Here is a 12759-nt window from a genome sequence, read left to right on the forward strand (position 1 = left end):
CAATAAAGATTATTTTATACTCTTATATGTTATAAAAAATCCAACTGTGGGAGGTCTTATAGCCGAAGTTAACGTTATTTATTATTTTTTATAGTTATATAACTGAATTAGCAGCTCTGAACAAACTATCAGGCCAATATTAAGAGCTTCAAAAATTTAATCAAAAGAAATTCAAAGAATTAGATTTGGTGTACCGAAACGTGATCTCTTAGCATCAGTCGGCCTTTTAGGAGATAAGAGACATGTCTTATGCGCAGAAAGAAGCAAAAGAGGCAAACGTCCAGATAAGCCTTATACATACATCAGAGCTACTATTTCATATACAAGTATTCGACATATCCAACCCCATCAGTAAGGCAAGCAGCATATGATACTAAAATATTATATAATATAAGAGTAACTTTAAGTACTGATTTCAGCGTCTTCGAGTTTATTATGATATTGAGTAAGAGAATGAGCTGTCGGCAAACGAAACCCAGATAGTATATTTTCTTATGACAAACGGATTTATTTTAATTACTTCTAAATACATATAATTTGAGTTTCAACTTAATAAGAGTTTCAACGCGCATCTTCAAAACATGAAATAAAACTAAATTAAATTCCAGTCTTCTCCTTCGATTTGAATAAATATATATTGTCGAAAATAATTTCAAAGCTTCTACAATCGAAATATTAAATCGTATAACTTTTTTACACTAATACTAAGGCATCAAATATATATCTTTTATATTATAAGCATTTTAATCATTTACAAACTACAAAATGAGGTATCTGCATCATGGCGAGTGGCAAGTTGTGTTTTTATATTTTTGGCACTTTTTGTTTATTTCTTTGGCACTTAAATCGGTTTCAGTAAATTCTATAATTTCCTTTTTTTTGTTGTAAAAATTTGCACAGCATCTAAATGTATGTAGTCTGTGTAGACGATCGATCAAGCTATTTTAGAAAATGTCCTCATCATCGTCATCATCATCGCCTTCGTTGGCGTCGTGCACATGCTCATCGGTTTCACTGAGTACCCCACAACTCGAAGCAAAAGTGTCTAGACTACGTCCCGTGTGCCCAGTGTCAAGCGAGCCATAAGAATGATAGTAATTCAAACTCAAAGCCGAGTCTGTAGACATATTAATGGCCTGTGTGGAGGCAGCCACAATATCATACCCAGGAAATTTGGGCAACTTAATTGTACGCTGTTGTTTTCCTCGTGATTTCTGATCCGATAAGTGACCAACACTATCTAGGGTCTGCTGGCTACTGAGCGTGGCAAAGCTGAAGGATGGAGGCACTAAAATTAATGATAAGTGTACATGTTAGTTTAAAGAAGGAACGTTGTAATTGTACAATAATATGAAATAATAATAGAATAAATAAGAATAAAATCAACCCGCGTGTGTGTGCAATGTTAAAAAGGAAGCAACTTCCATAGTTTGTCCAGTAGTACAACAAACTTCGCGGCACCTATCCACGAGGTTAAATATAAACTTATACAAAAGTGAAATGAGCCTTCGTCATTATTCCATGTTTAAAAGGCATTTACCAGCAGTATTTAGTCATATGAAGTCGGGAAGATAACTTCGAATTTACTAATGTACTCTTAAAAACAAAAATAGACGATCTTCATTTAATAGAATATATGGTCATCATTGACTCTCTTTGTGCCATTAGCTCTATCAAATAACTTATTTTTTTTTCTAAGTCATAGCTTTCAACTTGTACAAGTATTCTTATAAACAACTTACAACAACTGTCATATGAAGGCGGCTCATCGTCGTCGTTGTTATTGGATATATCTTGGTCTCGTGTTCGTCGTGATGTCGTATGGCTACTGGCTATTGGTTGGATCACATCATCATCATCATCATCGTCATCATCATCCTCTTCAGTTTGATTAATTTCCGCCTGCACACTCCACTGTTCGCCGGCCACATCACCGTCTTCCTCCTCTAGCGTAGATATATCACGTGTGCTGATTCTACGTGGCTGCGTGGTCACTAGCTGGACACCGCGCTGTTGCAGCGGAATTGTGCCTATCACAACTGGTACCGAAAGATCTGTATCATAGTGAAAATAGCCGGTTTTTAACTTTACTTGCAGCGTGTAGTGTACAAAAACAATGTAATTGGGATTCAGAGTTGAACGCGGCGTGTCGGAGGGTACATATACGGTACCCTGATACATGCGTTTGGTCAAACGTAGCGTACGCTCCGTAATGATGCTTTTCGCCAGTGTTTTCGTATAGAAATTGCGTTTATATGGCTGTCGTGATAGAAAAATAAAATGCTGCTTGAGTGAAGCCTCAATGCTGCAAATGTCATAATGTGGCGACTGGTTGTCCACTTCCAGGAAGAACGTAATTTGCTGTCGTGCGACGAAACCATTGTAAGGCAGTAGTAATGTATACATAATGGGTCCAGAGGTGCATGGCCAATTGCAGAGATATTTCACGTTCTCATCGCGTATTGGCAGCTGCGCGAAAGCAGTAAAAAATAATTTTAAAAAAATTTAGTTTTGTTTTAAGCACTCACCCCATATTCCGGGTTATGATTTAGGTTTAGCGCTTGCACCACTGTTATGGGCTTGCGAAATACCTCGTCGAAAGTCCACGGCTTGGCGATGGTGAGTGAGATGTTATACGCTATGAAACCATAGGGGCCTTTGCATGAGGACGGACAACCGGACGGTATGCGCAAGCGCAACACGTAGACATGTGTGCCTGCACGAAATTCAGTACTATCGAAAACATTGGTACGCGTATATAAATATTGCTGATGACCACAGTAGTTGGCCGAGTCACTTTTGCCACTGAGAGACCATTGTACGCGAGCTTCGCCCTCCAGCGTTACATAGACAGCTGCAAAATGGAATAAATTAGTTTGTTTATAAAAAATGGGTCTCAAATAGAAACTCAAAACTGATAATTATTAACTAAAAGTCATTGCGGGAAATATTCACTTAAACAAAAAAAATTTAAAAAGAGTGAATTCAGCATTTTTTTACAGCTATTCTAGTGAAAAACACTTATTTTGACTATAAATACCACCCATTATGATAAGATTAGGTATGGTAGAATTCTTCAACGTTTTTCTCTTGAAAGATTTATTAGCGGCGCATATTACATAATTCTTATATTAAGACTGCATCTTAGCCTTAAATTGCCTCAACCTGAATTTTTTAAGACACAAGTGATTAAGGGGTGGTTCTTAGTTATGTTTAAGGTTATTATTTTAAGGTTTAACTAAGATGGCTCCCGTCAATTTTTTCAAGAAAATAAGGGATTTGTAATCGAAGTTTATTACTCGTACACATGCCATTTAATGTTTGTCTTTATTGAAATCGGTAAATTTATTTGAAACTTACGACAAAAATAGCTTTGTTTGTTTAAAATTGCCTTTTCATATACTCATATATAAACAACTGATGGTTTTTTTTTTTATCAAAAATATTATGAGCAATATTTGTCACAAAAATTGAAAAACATTTTTTTTTTTGCAACAACTTTTTGGTTAATTTTTTGATTTTCGCTTTCTTTGTTCGTTTCTAAAAACAAAAAACCTTATAAATTAAAACTGTAAAAATAATTGCGTAATTCCATTATTTACCATTCACACGCTTCATTTTTTCGGTTTTTAATACGATGCGTCCGTGAATGTATTCGCCACTATTGTAGACCGCATCCATGCGGTCCAATTGAAAAGAACACATTGTAGGCATTTTCGTTGCAAATATTTTTTTCGAAAGCCGTGCAGCGATCAAAAAGTACGTTTTTTGAAAATTAAATATAACTTTTCTTATATTTTTTCACTCGCATCAACCGTTAAAAGCGTTTTCGAAAATTTCCCGTAATAACTAAAAAAATTCCGAACCCTTTGCTGGCTTCTTTAGCGTTTTCAACAACGATGACAGCACAACATCCGCTTTATTATCCCTTTGGCCTACCAACATGTATGCTTAACCACGGCTATGCGACTAAAGTACTCTGCTATATTAAGGTCTGACTAACGAACAACTTTTGTGCACACACATAATTACATGGATGCTGTCCGTACAGCGTTTGCGGCACGCATTGTGTCTGGTTGTTTACGGTCTCCATTCTGGCCCGTAGCGAATCAATAAGTTGGCGCCAGAATGCCTTCGAATTTGACAGCCAAACGAAAACAACAACTAGAAGCACACAGCGTAACTAGAAGCACACACACGTAGCAATATGAGGATATGTAGACTATAACAACAATATGCAATAGTCCAGCAACAATGCGTGGCACAAAGAATTTGAAAAAAATGCGTACTCTCCGCACACCTAAGCGCCAAAACCACGAGACTGAGAACTGCTTTAGACGCATGTTTATGTGTGTATGCGAGGCGCTGTCAAGGTAACCGTGCTTTGTTTGATAACCCGCGTACTACTATACAGTGAAAATTAGTAAATATTCGTGTTAGTTAACGGCAATCGGCGACGGAGTTTTACAACTCAGACTCGTTTAGTCTGGCGATTTTTATGCGTTCAATGCCATTTCTACTGGCAGTCATTCATAATGGTTACATCAATTGCTGAATGATAGCGTGATGCTGTTGTTGATGTGCTCTAAGTTTTATTGTTTTAAAATCGTTTCAGCTGCACTATTTTTTGGTGAGTGAGAGTGAGTCTCTTGTAGTTGATAACATTCCATTGGTTTCACTCTGTTTTGCTAATTTATGCAATCTTTATAAAAAAATATTGTCTTTTAGGATAACAAGCTAGCTACGTACCGGTACTGGTAACATTTCAGATTTATTAATTATAGAATTCGAAGTAGTTAGCTGCAAAAATATAGCTATTACCTTACTATACATATATACATATATGATTCCTCCGCAAAAATCAGCTGCTCCTTAAATATCACTTAAGATTATACTAAATCTAAAATGGAGATCATGGGTCGAATTGTAGATCGATCTCTTGTGATATCAGATAACAGTTAAGGATTGATCATAATCTTCATATACTGCTCCAAGCGTATTACAAATTTACTGAGATGTATAATTAAGATTTTGTTTTCTAGAAATTACTATAATTGATTTGAAGTTTTAAGTATTAAAAATAGAAGAAAAATATAGAAGTTTGTATTTTTATTTGTCATTTGATTCTTTCAAATAGTAAAACTGATCTAAAATATGCAAAACGAAATTTGGTAACATTGAAGATAGCGGCTATACCACTTTAATGAGGTATCCCCATAATAGCTTATACAAATTCAACTCGTCAACTTTGTTGTTGCTTTTACATGTAAATTTTTCGACAAGACAGCAAAAGATAGCAAAGACATGACGAATCGAAGACAGCTTTAAACTTTATTTTTGCTGCACTAAGAAGATTCAACTTCAACTTTATCCATAGAGCTTCGCTAACTGATCCGTTAAACGGAAAAGTTCTTAGCCACGTCGAATGGATGCGCCATTACGAAAAATCCGTCGTTTGTGATTATATTCATAGGCTGGTTTCATCTCGGCACTTGCAAATGGATCTTGATATAATGTTTTATTTTATAAATGTCACAACTAATTTTAAAACAAAAACTAGCTCGAAAACTTCATAAAAATTGAGGTTCGGGCTTATAATCTGAATTTCGGGACGCTTCTGTCTTCATATAAAAGAAAAACCCAAAGCATATAAATATCATCTCCAAATTTTCATAAAAATCCCGTAGTACGGGATTTTCAAATTCAGTCCGATTTACGACTTGGTCTTCATATAAACACAACTACATTAGCATCTTTAAGTAACAATATGTGGTGGTGTAAAGTGTTTTATGTCAGCAATGGCCTACTTTTAGGCGCAAAATGATGTCACAGGCGTATCAGCAACGTTATTTGGTCGACGTTAAGTTCTTAATAAACACAAATGTATTATATTTGTGTGCGTACTGCGAATGGCTTCTTTTCTAATATTACTTTTGTAGAGATTTGTTAGAGATTTCAATTATTCTGTTTACTCAAACATCAATCGTGTTTTGTGAGTAGAAATGGGGCTGTATGTTAGGTATATTTAAAATAAAGTGTAGTGCATGAAGGTTGTATTGTTATGAGTACACAAGTTTTTTTTTTTATTTTGCATACTTTGCTAATTCGTTGTTATTTGACAAAATTTTAAATTGCATTTAATTTATTTAAACATTTATTACAATAATAATGCCTGTTAAACTAACAAAGTGTATATGGGTAAATAAAATGGCTCATTAGTTATAAAAACCCGTAAACGATTTTAAGTGCAGAAATTTTTATTTCTTTATTAAAGCAAATATTGACAACAATAGCTAGTTTTATTTCCATTATAACATCATTAAAATACAATTAATATAAATGATAAAAGGTGAACAAGAAAATATTTATATACATTTTTTGTTTATAAACTGTTTTTAATAGCTTATTATCTCATGCTGCACATTTATTATGCAATAATTGTTGTTGTAATTCTTTACAAATATCTGCAGTGCAAGAGTCTTGCTCGCAATTATGGTTTGCAACTTGTGTCTGCAACACGTTGGCTGATGTTGATAAGGTGTTTAAAAGCAACACTGAGGCATAATCGGGCAAGTAATAGAGCATATCGGTCTCCTTTACACAGTCTTCATTTGTTTTATCACAGATTAATGCATCAGCAGCTGAAAGTAGGGTAAAGAATATTGCATTAAAAATATTTTTTTTTTTTGTTACATAATAATAATTTCATTAAACATTAATTACATAAAATACTTTTCTTATAATATATATGTCAGTAAGATAATTAGCTAGATCACTGTATAAACTATCGATTCAAATTCAAAATTTTTGCAATTTTCTTCACTTAACAATGCTTAAATAAATTTTTTTCAATCTGAATTCAATTCTTTCTCACACTCACCAAAATTATCGTAGCAGTGATATTGTTTTAAATCCTCAACGTTATGCTGCATACTGTTGACCCGCACACTTTTCGGTGGCACTGTACCTAGTACAATCGGTATAATCAATTTCTGTAAAATGCGTTTTTTATTGACGAGCACTGCTTCAATATGATAACTTATTTGTATGAGATTTTTTGCATTGCCGTCCCAACAAATGTGTGCCGCTAATGGTATACACAATTGACCGGATACCATGACGTATGATGAACTTATTTTCTGTACATCAGTATTTAATACTTTGAGATATTCTTTGCATTTCGCTTGCGGTTTGAAAGCACGAAATGTGGCGTGCTGACATAGATTCACATGTAACTTGTTGCATGCGGCAAATTTATGCTGACCGCATAGTGTGTAGGCAATATTTTGGCCCGGCACATAGCCAGTGCCAGTGGATAGTGTAAAGCGTAATAGCGCGTGAGCGGCTGGCGTTGCTACGTTGGCGTTGGTCAGCGTATGGGGCTATTGGTTAAATAAAATATTTATGTAAATAATTGTATATAAAGTATAATTTTGTCTAAGTTTTGCGTTATTCCTTTTACCTACCTCACTCAACTCTAGCGCCGCGCTTAAGTCCACGCGGTTTTTCACTGTAATGCGCGCATTGTAAACTTTATCGGACACCGCTTTACATTGCAACGTTACACGTACGCAATAAAAACGCTGACCATACTGCATAATACAGCTAGCTGGCGCATCATAAGGCAAATCGAAGCTGAAATTTTGCACACAAACTTCCGCCGCTTGTAAGCTGGTGCGCTTCGTAAGTGTACAGGACTCATATAAGCGCTCCTGCTTGTCGCTGTAAAGCACTTTGTTGTCCTTCTCAGTGCTGTCATTGTGTACTAGTAATGCTTCTCTGCTCCTCTCCAGCCACTCCACTTGCTCAACGCCAACCAAAGCAATTTTTATGTCTGTCGAAATGAGTGAAAACAATAAAGCATTAAAATGTGCGTAGATAAAGCAACTTAACGTGTTATAACAAAATCAGTTGTGTTGATGTTTTAACACATTTTACTCATAAAATGCACATATGCTTATTTATATGAACTCAACTTGTTGCCGCTTATCACTTTGTATTTATTTTTATAATTTCTTATTTAGTTTACGATTTAACAATTTGCGAAATTTGCGCCAGTGGCCTTTGGGTAAAGCAAATTTTTCCAAAGTGCTAATTAATAGCAATTATTAAAGCAATTATCGTTTATCTAATCACACAGATAACAATACAGCTTTTAGTCTTCATATTTTATATTGTTGCGAAGGCCGTCGCCTGCAAATTTTGGTCTTAAATTTTGATCTTATACTACAGATGAAAGAACGCATAGCAAATAATACCTTCTAAGCTATTGAAAGACTGATGCACATTTTTTTTTCTTAGAAATGTTTCATGTGATATTAAAATTTGCCATTGCCTTTAAAAATTCTCCATTAGACCTACTTATATTGTGCGTTAAACGCACTCAAACATTACAAACGTTAACAGATACATAATGAGCTGCGTCTCACTAATTATATACAACCACTCGTCTCCAGCTACGCTAAGTATTGTTCATTTAATAACAATTTAATCAGCAATAAGTGCTTTCATTAATTATATTATAAGTTAATTACTATTCACTGTAAATGTCATAGAAATCATATAAAATAATCGCTATAGTTAATCCTCACTGTGCTGAAAGAATTGTGTTTAATTTTAATTAGACTGCATACATATTTCTATTTATAGTAAGTAGTGGCAAGTAAGCTTTCATTTTAAATACAAGCAGAATAGACGTCTTCGTTTAGCCACTTTTCTACTCGCAATATATTTGAGTTTTGCCATTTTCGTCCATAGCTTTGTATGTGAAATGCCTAATAAAGTTATGCAGCTAAATTAATACAGTAGTATAACTCTTTTATAATCTATAATTATTTCACTTAGTCTGTATATTTGATTTGAACCAGTTTTTAGTTCGATTCGCCACTTCGTTGTGCATGATCTTCAAAAATTCTGAGTGCGTAAGCAACCAAAAAAAACTAAGTAATCGGTTGACCTTAACGCAATATAGTAGCAGCTGACTTTTTATGTTATTAACCACCTTCTCTACTATAAGTATGCCCTTATGCCAGTTTAAATACTTTATACCAATTATTTGTTCTTTTGTGTCAATCTCTAAGGCTTGGCGTATTGTAGTCTATTGTTTGAGTCAGTTTTAAAGAAGTAAGTTAGAAAATAAGGACATTTTCTGAGGAGAAAACCACTGTTTTACTTGTACAGACTTATAAACTTACTCGGATCGAGTTAGCTCATGTTGAACTGGTTATTGAAAATAATAATCAAATTTATTCCATTGTGTAAGAGATTCCAAAAGGACTACGAGTATTTATTTGAAAATTTCAAATAATATTTTGAGTGAGTATTATAATTGAGTAAATCTAAAAGTTTGGAGAATATTTGGTAATTTGGCACAAATTATATTTTCTAAAGCATTCGATGATTAGTTCACTTGTTGTCAAGGAGTGTTAAAAAGACTTACTCAGTTAAGAAGTATGGGATTAAATGAGCTTTAAATGGTCTTCAAATTTTATACAGGGTATTATTTTAGATGAATAACATGTAAATTTTTTAATGAGTGCTGTCAAAGTGAATACACGTGTTGAATATTTTTGCTTATGATCAGCGCTACTGTCAATAATACTAACAAGATTTAGCAATATGCCATACACCAGAATCACTTTCATAAGCAAAAGAGAAATACTCACCTTCAATTGCCAGAAGTTTTGTGCTGCTCAATACAATGAGGCCACTTATTTGCTCACCACTGTAGTAAATCGGCGTTGTGCGCGAAAATTTAAATTGGCAAGTCGTTGGCATATTTGCGAGTAGAATGCTACTTTTTATTTTTTTTTTTTTGGTTAATTTCTTTCACTTGTTATATGAATGATTATTTAAATTTTAATTATCCAAACAAATGTTTACCATTATAATATGTTGTTGTTTTCTTCAAAAAAACTTTTATGACAATTATTTATTGTGTTGTATATTTTCTTTATTACCGTTTAGCTTGATTTGATTGTAAGTTTTGTTGTTGCTTTGATTTTTTATACACTTTCAATCACGTCAAAGCAATTTATATTAGCTACGTCGTTAATTCGAAGTGATGCGCCGCCGCCTACTCCATAGAATTCTACAAATCGTGCATTCATAAATATTATATTATTTACATATACATTATTTAAAAGGAATATGTTCACTTTTCATACAAAAAAAATATGGAACCAGTTATTACTCCGTTGTTGGATTATTCCAACAGGCACTACACGACACTTGGGCGCGACTGAGGCGTTGGTTGATTTTACACAGCGCTGATGGTGCCGGTTTGGCCCACAGCAGCGCCGCCGCTACGGCCGACCGGGTGTGCGGCACAGCTAATCAAAACTTGCACTCACAACTCAATATGCGCGAAATTATGTATGCTTGTATATACATACATATGTACATATGTATCTACACACATATTTGCACGCGAGTTTGATGCCGTTAACCGCTTCTACAATTTGCTCTACTGTTATCAAATCGCCGACTCTTTTGTGTGGAAATTTTGCGATTTTTGACGAATTTGATTTACCGCTTATCGCTGGTGTGGCGCGCTAGGAGCACTACTCTGGTTTTTGGTCAACGCTTTGCAGTTGTTGGTGGAACGTGCGGCGACCTGCAGCCCACAAACTGTTGCAGGAAATATTGAATTGAATCAACTGAAATACTTAGGAAGTAAAACAGCTGTGCAACTAATTATTTACTGTATATATAAATATATAGCTGAGCAGCTATTTACTTATGGCACTGTGTGCAAACAAATTTATTGCTTTCCATTTATTATGATATTATCTTTCGGAAGCAAAGAGCTTCGGTTTGAAGCAAGTTAATGTTATGTAAATAAACACTTATATGTATATACTTATGTATATGCATATGGTATGAATTGATTTACGTAGAAATTATTTTCTAACGTAATGTGAAGAATGCATGGCATATTCTAACCAAAATACATATTTGTACAACAACAAATATACTACAAATCTAGGTACATTATTAAAAGACAGCGGAAGAAGTGTTTGAATGTAAACAAATGTTAAATACTTATATATATAAAAATATGTATAACAAGTATATGTAAACAGCTAATTAGTATTTTGACATCTAGGAGGTGTGTTTTCAAAAAATAAGATATACCAGCGCTTTTTCCAATTGTCGAAACACTTCCCAAACTTTATTTTTGAAATAGCCTTCAGCCCTTTCAGCGATTTGCATCTATTTTGTAAGACTATGGCATTCCAAGGATTTCTATGTTTTTGAAAATATTAAAATATCCACAAAGCCTTGTCTGGCGCATATGGAGGCTAGGACATTATTACAATATTGTTTTTAGCCAATAATTCTGGAACAGGCAACGAAGTGTCAACTTTTAACAAACAAAAAACTCGACAATTGGACTAACCAATTTTAAAATTCAAATATTATCTGAACACACCTCGTACTTTAAGTTTTAGATATGAACTCCAACATCGCTGACATTTGTTGAGTGCACAAAAAAATATACACAACAAGACAATAGTCTTATCTTATGTCGCCTTCGAACATATACCTCAACCACTTTTTCGTATTAGAAAGCTATCATTGAGGTCACATTACCTTGTGATAGGCTCTATCTAATTTTACAGTAGCCTCAGACAACATTTGTATTCTCATCCCACTCTTGTATGACAAGAGGAATCGCACTCAGTAAGATAAGAGAAATAATCCAATAATTGTCATTTGCTCTAACACATATTCGTGAGTAAGAATATATTTTGAAAAAAATTCCCTCAGAGCACTTGACCTGCTCGCAAAAATAAATAAGTTCAATAGTAATTAGTAGCAAATAATCATTTTTTGGATATAATGAGAAGATCTAGATCTCTTCGGATATGAGAATTCCTTTAAGCGACTTGTAGGTTTAGAAATCCTTTGAGTAAAATGAAGAAATAGTGTGTTATAGGTTCCAAATTTTTTCCGTTGTCTATGCATATCACAATGGTTATAAATTTATAATAAAAATTATTTTATTATATACCAATATTGCAAAATTATAATATACTGTCACTGTCATATAGGGTGAATACTGATGACACTATCGAGAGAACTCTAGATTACATCTTTCTCCGTATTTATTCTAGCTCACGTCTAAAAACTGTCGAAATCGGATTTCAAGTCATCAGATACTGATTATGTGGCCCACAGTATAATAAGAGTGTGCTCTAGTACCTAAATTAGATAAAATCAGTTAAGAACTTCCCCTATCTCCCATATAAGAAAAATAAGGATTTTTACACATCCGGTTGGCTTTATGCTATATGTGTAATAGCCGCTATCTTCAATGCTACCAAGTTTTGTTTTGAATATTTTAGATCAGTTTTACTACTGTGAATGGCTTAAATGACAAATAAAAAGAAAATTTTTTTTATTTTTAAATTTTTAAAACTCAATTCTTAAAATAGTTTATAGAAAATAAGTTTTTACTAAAACAGTTTCTAACACAGAAAGAAGAATTTATCCATCAAAAACAGAATCGTAACACAATTACGCATGCGTCAGAGGCCATGCTAACATATGGTTGCACCGCAAGGGCTGGCAGTTTCTTTGAACAACCTGTATAGTTCTTCTCTCCAATGCTTGGCAGATCGAAGACATATAGACTATAACACAATGGCTTTCACTTAAACTAAAAGCGACTAGTAATTCAAATTTAAATAATTTTATTCTAGTAAAGAGTTCAATTTCAAATACTTGGAACAAAAGCAGAGAAGAAACGCTTAG

General features: G+C 34.0%; 2 protein-coding genes across 2 annotated transcripts; both read right to left on the reverse strand.

The window, feature by feature from the left end:
* Positions 1 to 596: 596 nt before the first annotated feature.
* Positions 597 to 3954, reverse strand: LOC106624440 (arrestin domain-containing protein 3). The gene is made up of 4 exons (XM_036378128.2): positions 3603 to 3954; positions 2529 to 2854; positions 1743 to 2469; positions 597 to 1288 (listed from the first exon to the last, which is right to left on the reverse strand). Exons 1-4 carry the CDS (start codon positions 3712 to 3714, stop codon positions 945 to 947), a joined length of 1509 nt encoding a protein of 502 aa, XP_036234021.2. The 5' UTR covers positions 3715 to 3954; the 3' UTR covers positions 597 to 944.
* Positions 3955 to 6239: 2285 nt separating this feature from the next.
* Positions 6240 to 10343, reverse strand: LOC106624444 (uncharacterized). Its single transcript, XM_014244180.3, has 4 exons — positions 9666 to 10343; positions 7467 to 7834; positions 6881 to 7382; positions 6240 to 6641 (listed from the first exon to the last, which is right to left on the reverse strand). The coding sequence occupies exons 1-4, from the start codon at positions 9775 to 9777 to the stop codon at positions 6412 to 6414; spliced, it is 1212 nt and encodes a 403-aa protein (XP_014099655.2). The 5' UTR covers positions 9778 to 10343; the 3' UTR covers positions 6240 to 6411.
* Between the last annotated feature and the right edge of the window lie 2416 nt (positions 10344 to 12759).

Source organism: Bactrocera oleae, chromosome 2 (genome assembly GCF_042242935.1).
Source record: "Bactrocera oleae isolate idBacOlea1 chromosome 2, idBacOlea1, whole genome shotgun sequence".
NCBI classification, from domain to species: Eukaryota; Metazoa; Arthropoda; class Insecta; order Diptera; family Tephritidae; genus Bactrocera; species Bactrocera oleae.